General features: G+C 51.6%; 4 protein-coding genes across 4 annotated transcripts in view; 2 read left to right on the top strand and 2 right to left on the bottom strand.

Annotated features, from left to right (window-relative positions):
* Positions 1–3,409, top strand: part of TAF6 (TATA-box binding protein associated factor 6) — a 4,776-nt gene extending 1,367 nt beyond the window's left edge. Inside the window, 9 exon segments of the mRNA XM_015564530.1 lie at positions 4–135; positions 243–320; positions 452–553; positions 660–842; positions 1,110–1,184; positions 1,303–1,428; positions 1,978–2,151; positions 2,418–2,615; positions 2,883–3,409. Coding sequence (XP_015420016.1) covers positions 4–135; positions 243–320; positions 452–553; positions 660–842; positions 1,110–1,184; positions 1,303–1,428; positions 1,978–2,151; positions 2,418–2,615; positions 2,883–3,263 — 1,449 coding nt within the window. The 3' untranslated portion in view covers positions 3,264–3,409.
* On the bottom strand, positions 3,386–7,384 carry AP4M1 (adaptor related protein complex 4 mu 1 subunit). The gene is made up of 15 exons (XM_006764662.2): positions 7,232–7,384; positions 7,042–7,130; positions 6,569–6,675; positions 6,395–6,491; positions 6,154–6,264; positions 5,986–6,066; positions 5,706–5,768; positions 5,539–5,605; positions 5,380–5,433; positions 5,149–5,255; positions 4,954–5,048; positions 4,565–4,609; positions 4,272–4,322; positions 4,011–4,122; positions 3,386–3,831 (listed from the first exon to the last, which is right to left on the bottom strand). The coding sequence occupies exons 1-15, from the start codon at positions 7,287–7,289 to the stop codon at positions 3,607–3,609; spliced, it is 1,362 nt and encodes a 453-aa protein (XP_006764725.1). The 5' UTR covers positions 7,290–7,384; the 3' UTR covers positions 3,386–3,606.
* Positions 7,385–7,600: 216 nt separating this feature from the next.
* On the top strand, positions 7,601–15,046 carry MCM7 (minichromosome maintenance complex component 7). Its single transcript, XM_006764663.2, is given in 16 exon segments — positions 7,601–7,716; positions 8,887–8,966; positions 9,285–9,449; positions 9,585–9,709; positions 9,784–9,815; positions 9,818–9,921; positions 10,209–10,346; positions 10,656–10,805; positions 10,987–11,101; positions 11,176–11,307; positions 11,485–11,568; positions 11,851–12,244; positions 12,514–12,597; positions 13,474–13,642; positions 14,384–14,493; positions 14,662–15,046. Coding segments are annotated over 16 exon segments (2,115 nt in total). The 5' UTR covers positions 7,601–7,685; the 3' UTR covers positions 14,864–15,046.
* A 634-nt stretch (positions 15,047–15,680) lies between these two features.
* COPS6 (COP9 signalosome subunit 6) lies at positions 15,681–18,545 on the bottom strand. Its single transcript, XM_006764660.2, has 10 exons — positions 18,491–18,545; positions 18,158–18,283; positions 17,840–17,971; positions 17,419–17,507; positions 17,267–17,329; positions 16,914–16,961; positions 16,722–16,836; positions 16,538–16,630; positions 16,357–16,457; positions 15,681–16,218 (listed from the first exon to the last, which is right to left on the bottom strand). Exons 1-10 carry the CDS (start codon positions 18,543–18,545, stop codon positions 16,078–16,080), a joined length of 963 nt encoding a protein of 320 aa, XP_006764723.1. The 3' UTR covers positions 15,681–16,077.
* Between the last annotated feature and the right edge of the window lie 1,363 nt (positions 18,546–19,908).

Genomic DNA, 19,908 nt, shown 5'->3' with positions numbered 1-19,908 from the left:
AAGGCACCACCCCTCCTGGAGGGGGGCCCTTTTCGATTAAAGCCCCGAAGTATCCATGAGTTGTCTGTGGAGCAGCAACTGTACTACAAGGAGATCACTGAAGCCTGTGTGGGGTCATGTGAAGCCAAGAGAGCGGTGAGGCCCCACCACCCTGCCTTTACCGCAGACCCCTTCTCTTGGAGGCCTCCCAGATTCTCCCCGTGGTATCTGCCCCCACCTCACTCATTTCCCTCCTCCCACAGGAAGCCCTTCAGAGCATCGCAACAGACCCAGGGCTCTATCAGATGCTGCCACGATTCAGCACCTTCATCTCAGAGGGGGTGAGAGGATTCAGACCCCTTCTCTGCTCCCATGTGGTCAAGGCCCTAGAATGAGGTTCCAGGGGGTGAGGAGTTGGCAGGGGAAGCTCATCTAAAGTGTCTCCCTGCCCTGTCACTTCTCCCTCCTATAGGTCCGTGTGAACGTGGTGCAGAACAACCTGGCCCTGCTCATCTATTTGATGCGCATGGTGAAGGCACTGATGGACAACCCTACGCTGTATCTAGAAAAATACGTGAGTGGTCCTGCCTATCCACCTCTTATCCCAGGCTTTGGAGACCTCACCGCCACCAACAGTAAGCCAGTAACCATAATTAGCTACCTTATCACTTTTCTCTCAGGTGCATGAATTGATCCCAGCTGTGATGACCTGCATCGTGAGCAGACAGTTGTGTCTGAGGCCAGATGTGGACAATCACTGGGCACTCCGGGACTTTGCTGCCCGCCTGGTGGCCCAGATCTGCAAGCATTTCAGCACAACCACTAACAACATCCAGTCCCGGATCACCAAGACCTTCACCAAGGTGAGCCAGAATAAGGATCATAAGCCCTTTCACATCTCTACCTCAGGGTTGTCACCAGACAATGAGAGCAGTGGTGAGTCAATTGTGGGTGGAAACTGAAAACAAGGGGCAGAGGGCAGAGGGATTGGGAATGGGACTTGAGCCGTATGCCATATATATCTGTAATGTCTTAATGATCTACAAGGAAAGTGTGTTTATGAGACTTGGGTCCTTACCAATTAGGCTTTCAGGCCCATTTACCTGGACTTATTTTCCATCCCCTTACAGAGCTGGGTGGATGAGAAGACTCCATGGACTACACGTTACGGCTCCATTGCAGGCCTGGCCGAGCTGGGACATGATGTCAGTGGGGAAGCACTTGGGAGGGAGGCATCATGAAGTCATAGTGGGCAATAGCCCACCACCTGGGAGACTCTGTGGTGACCCCAGGACCCTGGCTTCTCCCCTTCCTTTCCAACAGGTGATTAAAACTCTGATTCTGCCACGGCTGCAGCAGGAGGGGGATCGGTTCCGTAGTGTCCTGGACGGCCCTGTGCTGAGCAACATTGACCGAATTGGAGCTGACCACGTGCAGAGCCTCCTCCTGGTGATCAGAGCCCCCTGCCCGCCCCCTGCTTCTTCCCACTGATCCTCCCTCCCCCCCTCACACTCACACACACACACAGGTACAATGTTTAGCAAGAATGTGGTCTTTTATTCATTTATCCCATCTTTGCCTCATATATTCAGAGCAACCTCAGAGTCCAGTACTATTTAGCAGATGGAAAAGACTGAGGCACAAAGGAGTTAAATAAGAAATAAGAGGTCTTAAATCTCAAGGCTTCCAGACTGCACTACCCCTCATGCTTCTGCATCACTTTGGCCCATTCTGTATACAGCAAATGCCCTATGGACCAAAACTACCTCTCAGATATTACCAGGGTATTTAGCATGTTCTCTGTTCACACCAATTGGTGCCTATGTTTTCTTATTAAGAAAACCACAGCATTCCTTATACACACTGCTATGCCAGCAGTCTGGCCTTCAACAAGAACATACTGAAATGGTAATAGCCTTTTTCATGCCTTCACCACGCTTCTAAGAATCCCAACCCTCTTCCTACCTGCTTTTTTTTTTTTTTGCTTTATCTCTACAGAAGCACTGTGCCCCTGTTCTGGCAAAGCTGCGCCCACCACCTGACAATCAGGATGCCTATCGGGCAGAATTTGGGTCGCTTGGACCCCTCCTCTGCTCCCATGTGGTCAAGGCTCGGGCACAAGCTGCTCTGCAGGCTCAACAGGTCAACAGGACCACTCTGACCATCACTCAGGTCAGTGACAGTCCAGGGAGGAGGGTGGGTGACCAAATGGAGAGGAGGAATGAAGAATACTGGGGGCGGGACAGAGCCCCAGTTTGCACTGGGATGTGGAATTACAGGCATGCCCATGGTGAGCATGAATTTTTTAAAACCCAGGGCCCTCCAAGTCAAAAGTTTTGGAGGCAGCTAAACTGCCACCCCAGTGAGACCAACTCAGGAGCAAGGCGAGCCCTTTTTCTTAGATGTTGACATTTTCTTCTTGCCTCTTCCTCCTACAGCCCCGACCCACGCTGACCCTTTCTCAGGCCCCTCAACCTGGCCCTCGGACCCCCGGCTTGCTGAAAGTCCCTGGCTCCATTGCACTGCCCGTCCAGACACTGGTGTCTGCACGAGCTGCTGCTCCACCTCAGCCTTCCCCTCCTCCCACCAAGTTTATTGTAATGTCATCGTCCTCTAGTGCCTCATCCACCCAACAGGTATGTAGAGAGCCCTATGGGAACAGGATGATGGGAAGCATGTCACCATGCTGTCCTGAGAGAACCCAGAGTAGAGCCCAGTCACCTCTGGGCCCAAAACAGGAGCTAGAAGGAGCACTTCCCAGGGGGCCCAAAGGCCATAGCTTCTCCCCCTGAGGATGAATCAGAGGATTGATTATTTGGTTAGAGCAAGTGAGGTATTCCCCCAGGCCTGGGGAGTGGTGAGGATGCAAGATAACAGACGCTGACTTTATGTTCTTCTCCCAGGTCCTGTCCCTCAGCACCTCAGCCCCTGGCTCAGGCTCCACCACCACCTCTCCTGTCACTACCACGGTCCCCAGTGTGCAGCCCATTGTCAAGCTGGTCTCCACTGCCACAGCTGCACCCCCCAGCACAGCCCCCTCTGGCCCCGGCAGTGTCCAGAAGTACATAGTGGTCTCTCTTCCCCCAACAGGGGACAGCAAAGGAGGCCCCACCTCCCACCCTTCCCCAGTCCCTCCCCAATCCTCAGCCCCTTCCCCACTTGGGGGCAGTGCCCTCTGTGGGGGAAAACAGGAAGCTGGAGATAGCCCTCCTCCAGCTCCAGGGACTCCAAAGGCTAATGGCTCCCAGCCCCCTGGATCTGGCTCGCCTCAGCCTGCCCCTTGATGCTGTCACACATCTGCCAACCTTCTCTCTCTTCACACACACACACACACGCTGGGTGGAAGGAAGTAGTCATCTGCTTCCCTCACCTTAACTTTCTTTTTAGATATTGTACAGCCAGCTCCTCATAATAAAAGTTTGATTTATAAGTTCTGATTCACCTCAGTCCTGCCTGTGTCCGATACAATGGAAGGATCTAACCTGTTGAGCCCTCCTGGTCTCTAGGACTTGGGTCTCTTCCAGCCAGATCCATAATCACAGGCCAGAAGGATGGAGAAGACAGTATCATCCTCCTCCTGAACCACAGGCCACCGTCTTTTCTGTCCATGTCCTTGTTTGGGGAGCCTCAGATCCGAATGACATAAGCATCACTGTGGCTTAGGTGTCGCACCCACTTGTGGGGGTTGGCATTGCTGCAGTGTCTGAATGCCAACCTGAGGAAGCGAACCTGGAGGCCGGAGCACGTGTGCCGGGGAAGTTCAAAGGAGAGGCTCGCAGGGCCCAGCCCCAGAGGAGGAGCTGAGGTGGAATGTCCTTGACCAGGAGGCCCGGGCAGACCTGGGACTTCCATCTGTGAGGGATAGAGGCAGAGCGATGAGTGCTGAAGACAGAGCGGAAGGTGGGCAGGGGAGCCGTGGGGCCAGGAAGGGGATTATATTAGTGGGAACAGCGCAGCAACTATATTAGGAGACCTGAGTTGGGGCTGAAAATGGAGGGAGAAGAGGGCTTTAGAGAATCAGCAGCTGATACCTGGAAAAGGCCTGAGAGCTGAGAGCCTCCTTGCACCCGAGGCAGGTCCCAGCGAAGGGCTCCATCCCATAGCTCTGCCTTCTGCTCTGGGCTACTCAGCTCCTGAGACAGGCTGGAGTTTGGAAAGGTGCTTGGAGTTTGGAGTTTGAGCCCGACTGCCTCAGGGGCAGGCCAGTTCCACCCCCACAGTATATACTCTCCTCCCCAGTGCCATCCTGTTGTCCACGGAAGCTGGTAAAACCATAATGCACACACACTAACCTGACCACCCCTCGAGGCAGGGGAAGATGAAGCCTGATATTGAGAGCCTGGCTGCAAACATGAAAGGAACAGAGTCAGCCCCAGAAAGGTAGTGACTTGTCTCCACGCTTCATTAATGTCACAGCTGGAATTCAGCACACGTTCCACCCACCCCATTCCCAAACTCTCCAGCCTCTAACCAAACTGATTCCTAGGCTGGTGGCTGCATCTGAAAGCCATAGCGACAGGTTTCTATCTAGGCCCTTTCTCCCACTCCCTATAGCTGAACTAGTCTTGGCTACCCCCACTCATACCTCTTTGGGGGCAAGTCACATCGTAACTTCAGATAAACCTGGAGCCTGGATGAGAGAATACAACACCGTTACCCTAGCCCAAGCATGTCAAACTCGTGGCCGGCATGCAAACAAGGCATGCGGTCCACTGGCCGCGGGTTTGACATGCTTGCTCTAGCCATATCCTACTGGCATCTCACCTGCCTCCATTCATGTACTGAAGGAAGGAGAGAGAAGGGCTGAAATCTACTCGACTCTGTTAGTCACTAGTGTTCATGGGGCTGAATCCACTTGGAGGGAGGGTGCCTTTTTCTAATTTGTAACCTATACCACTAACCACCATGCCTCCACAATAAATCTACCTATTGACTTGGGTTCCAGAGAAATTCTAGAACTGGAAATGGTCTCACCTGCCTGAGCCTCGGTCCCACTGCACAGAGGTAAAGAGCCGGAAGGGAAGTGGGGAGGGGAGATCATCTGAGAGTTGGTACCGCATCACAGTCAGCTAAGATGAGGGAGAAACGGAGATCAGTTCGGTCCCCTCACACCTGAACTGCCTCCCTTCCCTTGGGTAGATGGAATATGCTAGGCCAGCCCATACTGACCTCGCCCTGAGGTGGCTGCAAGCGGAGTATTCGATGAGACTCAAATTCATCCAGTTGCACTGAGCTGTGAAATGAGACTTCATCCACCCGAATTCCTGGCCCATAACCTAGAAAGAAAGACTCCTCTGCTAAGCCATATTTTGGGAGAGAAGAGCACAGATGGGGTAGGGATCTCTCTAACTTCTCTGCATGAAGCTTCTGGTAGGAGAGAAAGACCCACTTTTTTCTCACCTCTCAGTTCCGACTTCCCCACACAAAATTCTTCTGTCAAGCCAATGCGCATCTCTGCCAGAAAAAAGGACATCAGAAAAGGCCACCAAATACCACCACAAACCCCACCAAGAAGTCTGTCCCACACCTAACCCTAGGCCCACCCTGCAGGCTTCTCACCAGAGCCACTGGGAAGAAAGCTCTTGAGTCGGATCTCCCCCTGCACATCCACCTTCAGCAGTGAGCCCTGAGAGTGGCAGAGACGTTAGTGCCCAGAGATGACCTCCCCAAATGTGTTTGCCAGACACTACCTGTCCTCAGCTCCAGGGCGGGGGGCCCAAACTTACATTAGATGCTACCAGTACGGACAGTCTCTCAACCACATCCAAAAACACTTCATTCTTTTGGCTCTGAGGAAGAGAGGGCATTTGGGTAGTTGGAGGCTGAACAGCCTGTATTCTAAAATGGACAGAGCAGTGGACGCTAGGGCCAGGGAGGGGGACACGAGGTATGGGAAGGGACTGGATTATCCAAATCTAGGAGAGATGGAAAGATATGCAGGCATCTTGGATTCTGGGATCCCCTAAAACGGAATCAGAGGGTCTGAACCTGTGTAGTGTCCCTCACCTGGTCAGAACGGCTGGACAGGACGGGGCGGCTGGCTGCACTGCTGGGGGCCACTTTGCTCTGCTGTGTCTCAGCCCCAAACTGCAAAGCACCCGAAGCAATCAGTCCTCATGGTCTGACACTCCCGGCCGAACCTTCTCCCTCCTGGTCCTCTGTCCCTCTACTCACCAAGCCCACGCTGCTGAGATCGAAGAGGCTGAAGGGTTTGCTGACCACAGCCTCGGTCTGGATGAAGTTCCTCAGCATCTCTGTGGATGTGGTCTGCACATAGCCATAATCCTACCGACGGGGAAGAGCCGTTTTAGGGGGGCCCGTGGAGCAAAGAGGTGAGATGGAGTGGCCTTGGCCTCACCATCAAGGAACAGCTCTTTAGGGAACAGGGCCAACCAAGGACATCTCTGAGCCTTACCAACACCTCATCCAGGAGTTCATAGACAAGGGCCACGTTGCGGGAGATGGTCCCCTCTCCCAGGGAGCCGCAGTAATCGCCCAGGAGGGTGGCTAACCTGAGGAAAAGAATGGCGTGTGCCTCTCTTCCTCCTCTCACCCCCAACACCCCGCTGCCCAGCCCTGCCCTCCTCACCGAGAGAGCAGCTCCAGGAGGCTGAAAGGAGAAATGTTTTCTGAAGTCGTGGCCACCAAATAGAGACCACTGTGTCTGATGTGAACAAAATGCCGGTCATCGTGGTGCTGAGGCAGAAGGGGCGGGAGAGGGGGGAGGGGGAGCGTCAGGAAGGGAGTTGTGCTTAAGGAGGGCCCAAGAGATTTTAGCTGGTACCCCGATTCCCCAACTGCCCAGCAGTGCGACCTCGGGCAAACCAGAAACCTCCCAAGGACTCAGTCTCCCCAAGTGTAAAGTGGGGTTCGTGAGAGTTCCTCATGCGAGGAGCAGTGCCTGCTATATCGTTAGCGCTCAATAAACTTTCCTCAATATTATTTGGAGGAATGCACGGCCCCCACCCCAATGGGAAGCTCTCAAGGACACAGCCCCTAGGGGGAGGAAGCGTCCCCTCCACCCGAACCTGCCAGAATAGCACTCCAACCCCCTGTGGTTACCATGACAACCGGGGACTCTTCTCCAGGCAGTCCCGTCAGCTTCCGGTAGAAGAGCTCGGCCACATCCCGGCCTCCACTGTCCCCGCGGACTGACCGGTTGAAGGACAGCTAAGGAGCCAGAGACACAAGCTAGCTCTGGGACACTACTCCCACCCCAGCTTCCCCCCGTGGACTCGTGGGTCAAGGATACAGTCCTTGTAAATGAGTGGGTCCCCCTTGGAGGACAGAATGAAGAACTGGGAAATCATGGCCGTTCTGCGGAGTGGACAAGGAGAGGAAAGGGACGGCAGCCCCGAACAAAGGGACGCGTGTAGGCTGGCCCTTTAAGACCGATTCTCCTCTGACGCGGGAAATCCGGCGCCTGCCCCACCCCGCCCAACCTGTCTCTTTCATCACCCACGTCGCTTCCCCATCACTCAGCCCAGGTTCGCCTGGTGATTGGTCGAGGCTGGGCCCGCGGAGAGAGGGCGGGACAGAGGACCTCTTATCGGATTGGCCCGTACGCGGCTGCGCCGGTCACGTGTTGGGCGACGTTTCGCGCCAATTTCGGTTGGTCAGCCACAGTCTGCAGCGGGAACGTTCGCTGCTAAGGGAGAGTGAGAACCCTGAGCGCGCCAACTGCTGCTGCACGGTCCTCAGCAGCGATGGCTCTTAAGGACTACGCGCTGGAGAAAGGTGAGGGTCTGCAAGGTTGGGAGGGGCGTCCGGCGCGGGAACTCTCCCGGCCAGCACCTGTTGATGTGAGCTAGGGTCCTGGGGGCCGCTCGGTGCGCGAGGCCAGAGCCGGGGTCCAGAAGCGGCGTGGCTAAGGCACACGGTGCCTGGGCGGCACGTGGAGACCCGAGGTCGGAGAAAAGCTAGAGATGGTGTCTGGGAAAGGAGTGGGGGCGGCGGATAGTCCCGCTGGGGGTTCGAGTGGAGACGGTTCCGCCTGGGCGAGACCGGGACCTCGGAAGGTCTTATCTAGGGCGTGGAGTCGGGCCCCGCCAGCCCCGCTGCTTTCCGCGCGCTTCGGCACTCCCAAGTAGCCGCGTTCTCCCGGGATGTCGAAGCCCCAGGGGCGGGCTGACCCGGGCCGCTGCGCGCGGGGATTGGCCATTTTAGTCCAACCTACAAGCGGAAGTGAAGGCGGGCGGAAGTTGCGCGACGCCTCGGAGGGAGCTCCGTGTGTAAACAGTGTCCTTCCGCGCGGTAGCCTCCGAGAGGGCTGCCGAGAGCGGGGGCGTGCCTGGAATTAAGGGTTTTAGTGCGAATCTTAGAGGAGGTAGCATGGGGCCGAGACGGGGACGACGGAGTGCCCTGGACCAGCTGGCCAGTGGCCGGACCGGCTCCCCCGGGCGGAGGAATCCCGCGCTGTGAGGCGGCAGCATCTGGGCCCATGTGCTTCTTTGTTTACTAAGAGCGGAAGCAGTGGCGGTCGAGGGGGTGGGGTGGAGGATGGGACTAGTGGCATAGGTTTAGGGCACCGAAAGAAAACGGGGAATGATCACTACGGAAGAAAAGCTGAGAGCCTTGAGACTTGAGTTTGCTGCTGGGAGTTGGGAGGCCTTTGGGAACGGGCACCGAGATTTCTAACGAAGGCAGACACTGAAATTACCCCAGGGGGAGGGTGTTGGGTAATTTTTCAACTGCCAAGTGCCCCCTTATTCTTTAGATAAAAACAGACTTTTGAAAAGGAGTTCTGCCCAGTTTGGGGAAAATTATGTGGGGTGGGGTGATTTAAATGTTCATATAACTAATTAGTCACTTAAACAAGAGTGGGTTTCTTAGATTTCTGTTGGGTTTGCAAAAAGGTACCTCAAAGAAAGGAAAGTTGATCATCATGATTTTATATTTACATTATAGAAAAAGTGAAGAAATTCCTACAAGAGTTTTACCAGGATGACGAGTTTGGCAAGAAGCAATTCAAGTATGGGAACCAGTTGGTAAGTCTAAGATTGGAGGGAATGGCACCTTAAGGAGCCATAAGGTGGCCTACCTTATTTCAACAAATACATCTGTCTGTAAATGACATGTTTAGTGTGGTACCTGGTACTTGGTAAGTGATATGGTCCTATATTTGTGATAACTGAGGTGTTTCTAGGAGTTGGGAAGCTGTCTTTGGGGGTTAAGAAGTGAGTACTGCTGTCCCACACTATTTCTCCCCTGTGGAGTCCTGGAATCTGTCCTGAGCTCACAGTGATGGGTCCTTGCATGAGCACAGTAAACTCGACTCGGGTCTTCCCAACTCTTCCCCACCCCAGGTTCGACTGGCTCATCGGGAACAAGTGGCAATGTACATAGACCTAGATGATGTAGCCGAGGAGGATCCTGAGCTGGTGGATTCAATTTGTGAGAACACCAAGCGCTATGTGAGGCTCTTTGCTGATTCTGTTCAAGAGCTGCTGCCTCAATACAAGGAGAGGGAGGTGAGTGCAAGAAAATTCAGGGCAAAGAACTTTTCTGTTTTCTGAGCTAGCAGGAAGGAGGGATGATTTCTGCCTGCTGACCTTTATGCCCCAGCCTGCCCCTCATTCTTCCCATCTTCCTTCCTTTGCCTGTAGGTGGTAAATAAAGATGTCCTGGATGTTTACATTGAGCACCGACTGATGATGGAGCAGCGGAGCCGGGACCCTGGGGCAGCCCGAAGCCCCCAGAACCAGTACCCTCCTGAACTCATGCGTAGATTGTGAGTGATCGCAGTGGGGAAAGGTGTGGGAATTTGTTCTTCAGGACCTTGCTAATGACTATTTTCTCTCTCAGTGAACTGTACTTTCAAGGCCCAAGTAGTAATAAGCGGTAACTGTACGTGGAATTGTCACTCGTGTCTCTGAAGTTAAACCCAGAATGGTGGTGGCCACTTACACTTGTGACCAGTGTGGGGCAGAGACCTACCAGCCGGTATGTATGAAGTAGGGAACGGGAATGCACTTGTTAGTGTTTTTTGTAAGAATTTCTATGAGGTTTATCCTTTTCTCTGTTTACTGTAAAATACATCTGTGTTTTCACCTTTCATTCTTTTTCTAGTATGTAGACCATTCATTTGTGTTTTTGATGCCTGTCAACTGTTATCCCAGAATAGTTCAAGATATTCTTGACAGTTCTGTGATGATAAAACATGATGCAAGTGACTGACTCTGAGTGGTTCATTTTCTTCTGACTTCCTTTGATGCTTTCTTACATCCTAGATCCAGTCTCCCACTTTCATGCCTCTGATTATGTGCCCGAGCCAAGAGTGCCAGACCAATCGTTCAGGAGGGCGACTATATTTGCAGACACGTGGCTCCAAATTCATAAAATTCCAGGAGATGAAGATGCAAGAACATGTGAGTTTTGGGGTTGTTGCCCAGGGGAGATGGAGCTTGGGAGTCGATTTGAATACTATAGTCACTCACAAGTGGAAGAAAGAATAGGAGGAGGTGCGGCAGAGAAGTCACCTAGAGCAGGAGGGATATTTAACTGAAACTTTGATTGAGCTGGGGAGAGGTAAAGGAGATCTCTGCTTTCGTATTCCTGTTGGCTGGTCTGAAGCTAGGGTGGGTCAAGAAGTGGGAGAGTGGGATCCCTAGGCAGGAGCTTAGATCCTAAAGGGCCTTATGTTTCTTTTTCCTTGTCTGTGCACCCTTATCCCCCAGAGTGACCAAGTGCCCGTGGGAAATATTCCTCGTAGCATCACAGTGTTGGTAGAAGGAGAGAACACACGGATTGCCCAGCCTGGGGACCACATCAGTGTCACTGGTATCTTCTTGCCAATCTTGCGCTCTGGGTTCCGGCAGGTGGTACAGGTAAGAAAGGGAGTTTGAAGGGAGGGAATGTTCCCTTTTCCCCCTTGCCCACTCACTCTCACCACACCCACAGAGAAAACTATTAACAGCAAAACAAAATAGAACAAAGGGTTTTATTGGGAACCCCTTCCTGAAGGAATAATGTGGACTTCTTTCATATCATGGTCTTTTCCTGATCAAGGGTTTACTCTCAGAAACTTACTTGGAAGCCCATCGGATTGTGAAGATGAGTAAGAGTGAGGATGATGAGTCTGGGTCTGGAGAACTGAGCAAGGAGGAGCTGAGGCAAATTGCAGGTGAGGAGCTGGGGGAAAGACCAGGAATGTTTCTTTGTAGCACTTTTTTTCCTAATTTTTCACTTTGCCCTCAGAGGAGGATTTCTACGAAAAGCTGGCAGCCTCCATTGCTCCAGAAATATATGGGCATGAAGATGTAAAGAAGGCGCTGCTGCTCCTTCTGGTGGGAGGTGTGGACCAGTCTCCTCGGGGCATGAAAATCAGGGGTAAGAGGACATGAGGGGGAGGCTCTGACGAGGGGAGGCAAGACTTGGCGTCTTGGCTTCATGGGCCCAGGATGGATCAGAGACGATCCTGAGTATGGGGCAGGCAGGCTTCGGAAATATTTTCTCTGTTGGACAGCTTGCATTCAGAGAACAGTCACAGGGGCTTTCTTTTTCCAGGCAACATTAACATCTGCCTGATGGGGGACCCTGGTGTGGCCAAGTCTCAGCTCCTGTCTTACATTGATCGCCTGGCCCCCCGCAGTGAGTAATCGGACGCGGGGAGGGAGGTAAATGTAGAAACAAGAATAGGATCACCACATTTATTCTCTTCTTTGGGGATTTGAAAGGTGGGAGAGGGTTGGGCAAGGGAGATAGATCTTTACCCAGGAAGGCCTGGTTGAGCAAGTAGATTAGATCAGTGCAGGCCTCATTTCGTTGTCCCCATTACTTGTGTCCTTGCCTTATTCTTGCTCTTTTCCTTGTTCCTTTCCCTTTTGCTAAACATGTCTGCTTGTTTCCTGTCTTCCTGACCCTGCCATTTAGGCCAGTACACAACAGGTCGCGGCTCCTCTGGAGTGGGGCTTACAGCAGCTGTGCTGAGAGACTCTGTAACTGGAGAACTGACCTTAGAGGGTGGGGCCCTCGTACTGGCTGACCAGGGTGTGTGCTGCATCGATGAGTTTGACAAGATGGCTGAGGCTGACCGCACAGCCATCCATGAGGTCATGGAGCAACAGACTATCTCCATTGCCAAGGCAGGCATTCTAACCACCCTCAATGCCCGTTGCTCCATCCTGGCTGCTGCCAACCCTGCCTATGGGCGCTACAACCCTCGCCGCAGCCTGGAGCAGAACATACAGCTTCCTGCCGCACTCCTCTCTCGATTTGACCTTCTCTGGCTAATCCAGGACCGCCCTGACCGAGACAATGACCTACGGTGAATTAAGCTCAACACTCAAAGAGACATATCTTAGAGATGATTGGGAGGGAGGAGAAATTGGAAAGCCCTCAAATTCTCACGAAAATGGTTCCACAATTCTTAGGGAAATGGTGGGTCTGGGCTGAAACACTGGTAAGGATTTCTTGGTAATGTTTTTCCCTGCCACACTGTGAGGCAATGGAGACCGGGGAAGAGGAAGATAAGAGTTGGGGCACAGGGTGCATAGCACCAAAAAGAGTGTTCCTCCTTGCCTCCACTGTTCCCAGGTTGGCCCAGCATATCACCTATGTACACCAGCACAGTCGGCAGCCTCCCGCCCAGTTTGAACCTTTGGACATGAAGCTTATGAGGTAGGAGAGCTGAGTAAGGAAGGACAGGTCTACTTCATCTTGTGTGGCAGTATCTTGGGCCTTGTGTGTCTCTTGAAAAAAGTTTTCAGTCTTACTACCACCGTGCCCATCCCTTTCTATGTTATGGGTCTGAGAACATTGAGTCTAGTCCCACCCCCAGGCTGGTCACAGAAGAACACACATCAGAACTAATCTTGCACATCACTGGCCTGTCTTGGATGAGGCAGTTTCAGATTCTAGGCAAGGCTGGGTCTTGCTCCAAGGCTACTTTGTCATGATGTTCTCCACAGGTCTGTGCAAGGGCTCCTAATAGTCCCTCAAGTTTTTCTTCCCTGTTACCTATTCTCTTCAAGTTAACAGTTGTCTTAAAGCAAACAAAATATATTTGTTCCCTTTAGCCATAATCATGTTCAGGAGAGGACTTGACCATCTCTAGTTACAAGTGGATTTGTCTTACTCATGCATAAGCCATTTTCCTTAAAAATCAAAATAATTTTAAATGTACCAAGAAATCTATCAGTGATATTCAAGCCACACAGATAATCCACTATTTTTTTTCTTCTACTTAAAAATCCCTCCCTAACCCCAAGGGTTTCGTTTGTTTTTCGTTTTTTTATTTTTGTTGATTTCAGAGAGGAAGGGAGAGAGATACAGAAATATCACTGATGAGAGAGAATTAGTGATTGGCTGCCTCCAGCACGTCCCCAAGCCCACAACCCGGGCATATGCCCTTGACCGGAATTGAACCCAGGACCTTTCGGTCTGCAGGCTGATCCTCTATCCACTGAGCTAAACCAGCAAGGGCAAGAGTTTTCTTAAATAGGAAATTTACACAGAAAAAGCATACTCTCCCAAATCTCTTTTGCTTTCTCACAGACGATACATAGCTATGTGCCGGGAGAAACAGCCCACGGTGCCAGAGTCTCTGGCCGACTATATCACAGCAGCATATGTGGAGATGAGGCGAGAGGCTTGGGCTAGTAAGGACGCCACCTATACTTCTGCCAGGACTCTGCTGGCTATTCTGCGACTATCCACTGCTCTGGTGAGTGCCCAGTTCCTATTCTGCTGGAGGGTTATCTGTTTTGACTATTACTGGGCAGCCTGCAGTAACATTGTCCTTTCTCACTGCCTCCTCCCTTCCACTCAGGCCCTGCTGGGGCTAAAGTGCTGACAGTGCAGATAGTGGTCCTCTCGTGCTACCGCACTGTGGGTACTTACTGCTCCAGCAGGGCACGCACGGCGTCCATGGAGGGAAAGGCCTTTCTGCTCAAACCTCACTATGGGGGTGGGTGGGGTGAATTTCATTATGTCCTAGATCCTGTGCTAGAAAATCTTCATTTCTGTCCTCACATCTTGGACCTTAGTCCTGGGGGCTCCAAAGTGCTGTTCGTGCAGGTAGTGTGATTACCTGACCTACTGCTGAGCTAGCACTTCCCGAGCCCCAGGGATACCTCTCTGCCAATCGCTTTCTTGGCTGAGCTCCCCAAGCTCCATCTGTCATGGTGGGGAGCCCACTGGAATTCAGAAGGGTCTAGTCTCCCTCGCAGGACAGCTGAACACCGGGACTGGCCAGTGTTGAGAGGCGGAGACTTGGGCAATTGCTGGACGCTGCCCTGGGCATTGCACTTGTCTCGGTCTGACAGTGCCGGCCCCACACTGCGGATGTTTATAGGGGAGGGGAGGGGGCCTCCACTGGTTTTCTGAGTAGGCAACACAGGAGGGGGGTTCCCTGACTGTTCCACTCCCCTCCTCCTGTTCCCATCTGTCCCTACCTTCCCCTTAGGCACGTCTGCGAATGGTGGACACAGTAGAAAAGGAAGATGTGAATGAAGCCATAAGGTTAATGGAGATGTCAAAGGACTCACTACTGAGTGACAAGGGACAAACAGCTAGGTGAGTAGTTTAATGGAAGAGGAAAACTTAAGCAAACCACTTATCCTGTGGCTTCTGCAATGACACATGTATGATGGTGGCTTCACAATTGTAATACCACTGTTCTCTGACATGTTGGGTGCTCTTGTTTGTACCCTGACCTTACACACCAACACTTGTTGCCTTCAGGACCCAAAGACCAGCAGATGTGATATTTGCCACTGTCCGGGAGTTGGTCTCAGAAGGCCGAAGTGTCCGGTTTTCTGAGGCGGAGCAGCGCTGCGTATCTCGTGGTTTCACACCTGCCCAATTCCAGGCAGCTCTAGATGAGTATGAGGAATTAAATGTCTGGCAGGTCAATACTGCCCGGACTCGGATCACTTTTGTCTGATTCCAACCTACTTGTGACGCTGGGGTCTACTCTGCAGTGTGTGTGTGCGAACGTCCCTCCCCCTTCCTTTAAAGGCCTGAATTGCCCTTGAGGGGAAAAGAGGATCTCTTCTTTTTTCTGAGCTGCACTTGTTTTATTCATTTAGCTAATAAAGTGTTTGTAGATTGCTACCTTTTGTTAAAATGAGGTATTGTGTGTGTTCTAGATGCATATCCTGTTTGCTTTATACTTGTCTTCTTTCATCCATTCCTTAAATGCACTGAGTATAAAGTACCTGCCAGGCATCCATATAGACATGGGATGCAGTGAGATGAGAATCCCACCGTACAGAGACTGTTTTCCCCAGATCTCCTTTGGGCTCAAGTGTATACTGAGGTGCCACTCAGGTTCAGAGGATACAGTAGCAATGAAACAGCCTCTCCATTTCTTTCTGAAATGCCTCTACACCTCATTACACCTCCTTAATCCCCAATTCCTACTTGAAAGTCTTATTCAGAGGGTAATGGAAATCAGGGACCTAACGGAAGGTATGTGAAATGTAATGCCTGGCACAAGTAATTACACAGGACAATACCCATGTTTATATCACCTGGCCTCATCTCTAAAGTATAAACACTAGCACCTCTGCCTCATCAGGCTGAGGTGCCTATAGGTCAGGCAAATATATACCCAGTGTAGCAAGCATTCAGTAAACTAGCAACAGTTGGGAAGCCTCGGTAATATTCACTGCCCATAGGATCAAGGCTTTCAGTTGTCCTTGATAGAAATGTGCTTAATATCCCTCATCCTCCCACTCTGTGTGAAAAAATGAATTAAGTTTGGGAAAGTAGTCCTTTATAGGAAGACATTAAACAACAGATTGCGTAGATGGAAGCAGGCAGCATTCTGCTCAACATAGTCCACCTGACCAGACATGGAGTCACTTCAAGTGGCAGTGAACTCCACAATCACTGAAGAGTATGGAGAAGAGCTGATGATAAAAGGGGACTCTTGCCTTTGCACAAGGCTGGAACCAAGGGTCTCCTTTAAGATGGTTGAGAAACCTGTGGGGTACCTAATAGAGGACAGAGCCACTGAAAGGGGTGCTGAGGAGCTGCTCCCCTTTTATTAACAACAGGTTTCTCTAAAGGGAGTGTAGCACCCCTCCCCTCTGCAACAGTTGTGGCCTATGGAGCACATAGGGACCCCTGTGCATCATCTCTTCAAGTACCCTCTCAGAAGAAGAGCCCCCGCATCCGCCTGCCGATGCCTTGTCGATCATAGAGGACGTTGAACTTGTTCACGAACTGGTTCATGGTGTTGCACGTTTTGGTGATGGTGCCAAGGTAGGCCATGAGCCCCACATCATTGCATTGCTGAGGGAACAGAAAGAACCAGTTCCCCAGGGGATCTAGGTCCCTCACAGCATGCCCAGGGAACAGCTGAGTCCCAAGTCCTGCATGCAGTAATGACAGCATTAAGCCCTACCTCCCCATCCTGGGATTTATACTCACATCATAAAAGTCTGTCTTGAACTTGTCTGTGCTGAGTACTGGGAGGCAGTGACACAGAGCATAGGCCTCCCGAAGGATCTCATGGTTAAAGGGGACCTCTCCTAAAGGCACAGAAAGTGGCTGCATTACTATATTGTCACTTCACCAGGAAAGAAGAGTGCCAGGGAGACCCCTGTCCTACCTGCTTCGGAGGCCTTGACGTACTCCAAGATGAGCTTGACGCGGCTGTGCAACATCTTGATAGCACTGTGCTGTGCTATCAGGTGTTCAGCTACTACAGGGGGATAAGGACAGGGCGTGGTTGAGAAAGCTTGTGACCACACCTTCCACCCCCACTTCCAAGGACACCCCTCCACCTCAGTTACCAGTAGAGTTCTCTCCACTCCCTGTTGCTGTCATTCGGGCCACATGGTCTACACCAATGCGTTCAGCTTCCTCTGTGGCCAGAGTATAGGTCAGTTCAGCAAACAGCATTGTGGCCTATGGAGCATATAGGGAAAGTCAAAAGCAGGAAACACCAGGGGCAGGATCTGAGGGTTGAAAGGTAGGGCCATTACCTCTCCATTGATTATATCGATGACCGACTCAAAAACACTGACGGGAAGCTGTAAAGAGATGGAGAACAGCTCTCACATTAAATGCACCTGAACCTATACTATGTGCCAAAAAATGGGCTTGGCCCTTTCACTTTAGATTTTCTCATCAAACCCAATGATGGAGGGATTATTCCCATTTACACATGAGAAAATGCAGGTTAGAGGTTAAATGACTAACCCAAAGTCACACAGCTCTTAAGTGGCAGAATGGAGATTCAACTCAATAGAGATACAATAAAAGAGGCGATGAGGATAAAAGATAAGCTTGAGGATAGACAAGCATGACAAAGTGAGCAAGGAGTCAGTGTACTCACATCCGTGTGCTTGGTCATGGGGTTCAACTTAAGAAAGAGGGGGCTCTCGATTATCTCGCACACCTGGAAGAGGAAGACAACAAGTGGCAATGCCCATCTTCCCCTCATGCTCTCTTTTCTGGCCCAGCATGCACATGTGTGGGAATGTGTACCTGCTTGTGGACGTGGATGTCGGATGGGTCAGGAGGTCCCCCTGTGGTGTACCAACCCAGAAACTCCAGCTCCTTGAATACCTGTTTAACTGGAGAAGGGGCCAGAGCACAAAGCATTTCTTTAAACCATCCTTCCTTAATTTGAAACTCCTGGTGTATTTTCACCAGCTTCTTCTCCTCCCCCCCTCCCCCCAGTCATGGCTCAGTTTAGAATAATTAACCCCTCTTATGCTTTCATCCTTTACTTTCTTTGGGCAGAATACCTGAATGTGTCCTTTTTCTAAGATCTCTTCAATTACTCTGTCTTCACTTCTCCATAGTACTCACCCCATGTCCTGTGTATCTCTTCCCAACCTCCTCCATCTTCCCCACTTCACTTTTCTTCCCCCCACTCCTCTGCCCACTTGCATTCCCCTCTTACACTGCTCCTCCTTGGTGTAATAATATTCCTTGTCAATGATAATCTTCTCTTCTACGGTGTGGGACAGCAGCTCAAAGGAGTTCATCACCTCGATGTTTCGGCCCTCCTGCTTCCCGATGAGAGCCCCGATCACTGGGAAGAGAAGGACACGGGGGAGGGTAAGGAATCCTCAAGCTCCCGAGTCGTCTGCTGAGGGCCTGGGGTCAGAGTGAACCAAGTCCTGGGCGAGGGGGAACTGGCTTCAGGAAAGGAAGGAAAATAGGCCATTATCTGGGGGAGACGACCAGAGGAGGTTGTAGAATTCGGCTTAACGCTCACCCTGCACCGGCCGCCCTTCCTGGGAGCGCATGCGAATCCAATGGTCTGAGATGTTGAGGATCACGAGGGGATGAAGAGCGACCGAAACACTCCCTGTCACTCCGGAGGCCATCACGCTGGGGACCACTAAGAGGGGAGGAGGAGGAGAGAAGGTGAGTATCCAGGCCCATGTCCTTCCGCGGAGACGGCAGAGCCCGGGCCAGACATCCCTCCCGCCGGTTCCCCCAGGGGCCGATGTCCCGTCCGCCCTCCTGACTTCTCCCAGGACCCAGGAAGGTGGCTTTCACGACCCCGAAGGCCGTCTCTAGGGGCCGCCCCCGCGGGGCCCGTTACCTGCTGCATCCACCTCCATCCCGCTGCTCCCACCCGTCCCGTTCGCCGCAGCCATTTTTTAATCAGATTCTTCATTTCATCCTAGAAATGGAATTGCAGGTACTTCGACCCCACCGCTCGGCTGCGGCTGGCCCTGACCAGATTGCTGGACCCCACCTCACTCCACCCGCTTCTTCTTCGTCAGTGACATTGTAACAATACTGCCGAGCTCCCAAGTCTGCGGAATGGATGGAATGTCATGTTATTGCCTCCGAATAGGATTCAAGCTGCTGGCTGCGGCTTGCAAGCCCCTATGTCATCTGGCCCCTGCCTGCCAGCCGACCCTGGCCTTTACCTGTCTGTCCCCATGTTTCAGCCACAGGAGCCCTCACATATGTTCCTTTCACCGCCCCGCTCCCACTGAAAGGCCTTCTGCTTCGTTAACCGTTAAACTTGGCCACCTACATAAGTAATTTTTGAATAAATGGGTGAATAGTTTGGGGTGGAGCCTGCTCTTGAGGGGCTCCATCTGCATGTCCTATCTCCTTCTTCCAATCACTGGCATTACCTACTGTGCAAACATCCTCAGCAGTTTTAACCCTTCCCACCCTCCCTGCACCCTCCATCCCATGAGTCTCCCCTCTGGCAAAGAGACCACTCCAACCCTCTCCCTGCTTCTACATGCAACCACGTTGTGTGCACGGCCTTTACCCGGCTCCTGCTGCCCCAACACATCCATCTGTCCCTCACCCAGTGCAAGCCCTGTTCCTTAACCCTGCAGAGCCTACTCCAGTGCCCAGAACCAGCAGGTACAGGGAGATGTTTTCCAATGATAATGGTGACTTATGTGACTTAAGCAATCTTTCCATTTAGGAGCCTGGATAAAGGGAAGTTGAAGGGCCAGCGACCCTCAAAGGAAGGGGCCTGAGAAATCCTGCAGGGAGAGAGGTCTTCTGGCCAAGAGAAAGTGAAGAAAAAGTTTATCTCATTCTAATCCCCAGTGAAAAACCTCTCAGCCAACTAAGATACGTATGGAAGAAAAGCATACATGCCTTACTTCTCTTAGGAAAAATGAGGTCAGAAAAATATCTCTCTTTTACATGATAGGCAGCTTCTAAGGAGTATAATGTTTCTCAACTAGATTGAAGGCTAAAAGAAAGGCAAGAATTATTCTGGTGTTAATAAAGTTGATAATTTGTGTTGCTGTTTCACACATTAAAGTACTCCTTTGTCTTTTTATTGTTTCAAATGCTTTTAAAACACTGTGCAGGTAATTAAACAACTCATAAAACAGTGGTAATTGTGAAATTCACGGATGACGTTGAAATTGAATCATTGATTGGTTGGGGGCTGGAGATCGAGCCTACAAACGAGGTACAGGCCCTTGACCTGAATCAAATCTGGGACCCTTTAGTCTGCAGGCCTATGCTCTATCTGTT

This window comes from Myotis davidii, unplaced genomic scaffold (genome assembly GCF_000327345.1).
Source record: "Myotis davidii unplaced genomic scaffold, ASM32734v1 scaffold901, whole genome shotgun sequence".
In the NCBI taxonomy this organism is placed as follows: Eukaryota; Metazoa; Chordata; class Mammalia; order Chiroptera; family Vespertilionidae; genus Myotis; species Myotis davidii.
Note: the sequence above shows the minus strand (reverse complement) of the source record. Positions and strands in the feature narration are given on the sequence as shown.

Bases quoted from the DNA above. Each gene is read 5' to 3' on its own strand.
- AP4M1 (XM_006764662.2), bottom strand. From the start codon at position 7,289: ATGATTTCCCAGTTCTTCATTCTGTCCTCCAAGGGGGACCCACTCATT. The intron at 6,067-6,153 runs GTGAGTAGAGGG...GGTGCTTTGCAG, and splicing joins ATCTCAGCAGCGTGGGCTTG to TTTGGGGCTGAGACACAGCA. The intron at 5,256-5,379 runs GTGAGAAAAAAG...CTTTCTTTCTAG, and splicing joins GGGGAAGTCGGAACTGAGAG to GTTATGGGCCAGGAATTCGG.
- COPS6 (XM_006764660.2), bottom strand. From the start codon at position 18,545: ATGGCTGCGGCGAACGGGACGGGTGGGAGCAGCGGGATGGAGGTGGAT. The intron at 17,508-17,839 runs GTAAGAGGGGAA...CCCCTTCTCCAG, and splicing joins TTACACCAAGGAGGAGCAGT to TTAAACAGGTATTCAAGGAG. The intron at 16,458-16,537 runs GTAGGACAGGGG...CTGTGCCTTTAG, and splicing joins CGTCAAGGCCTCCGAAGCAG to GAGAGGTCCCCTTTAACCAT.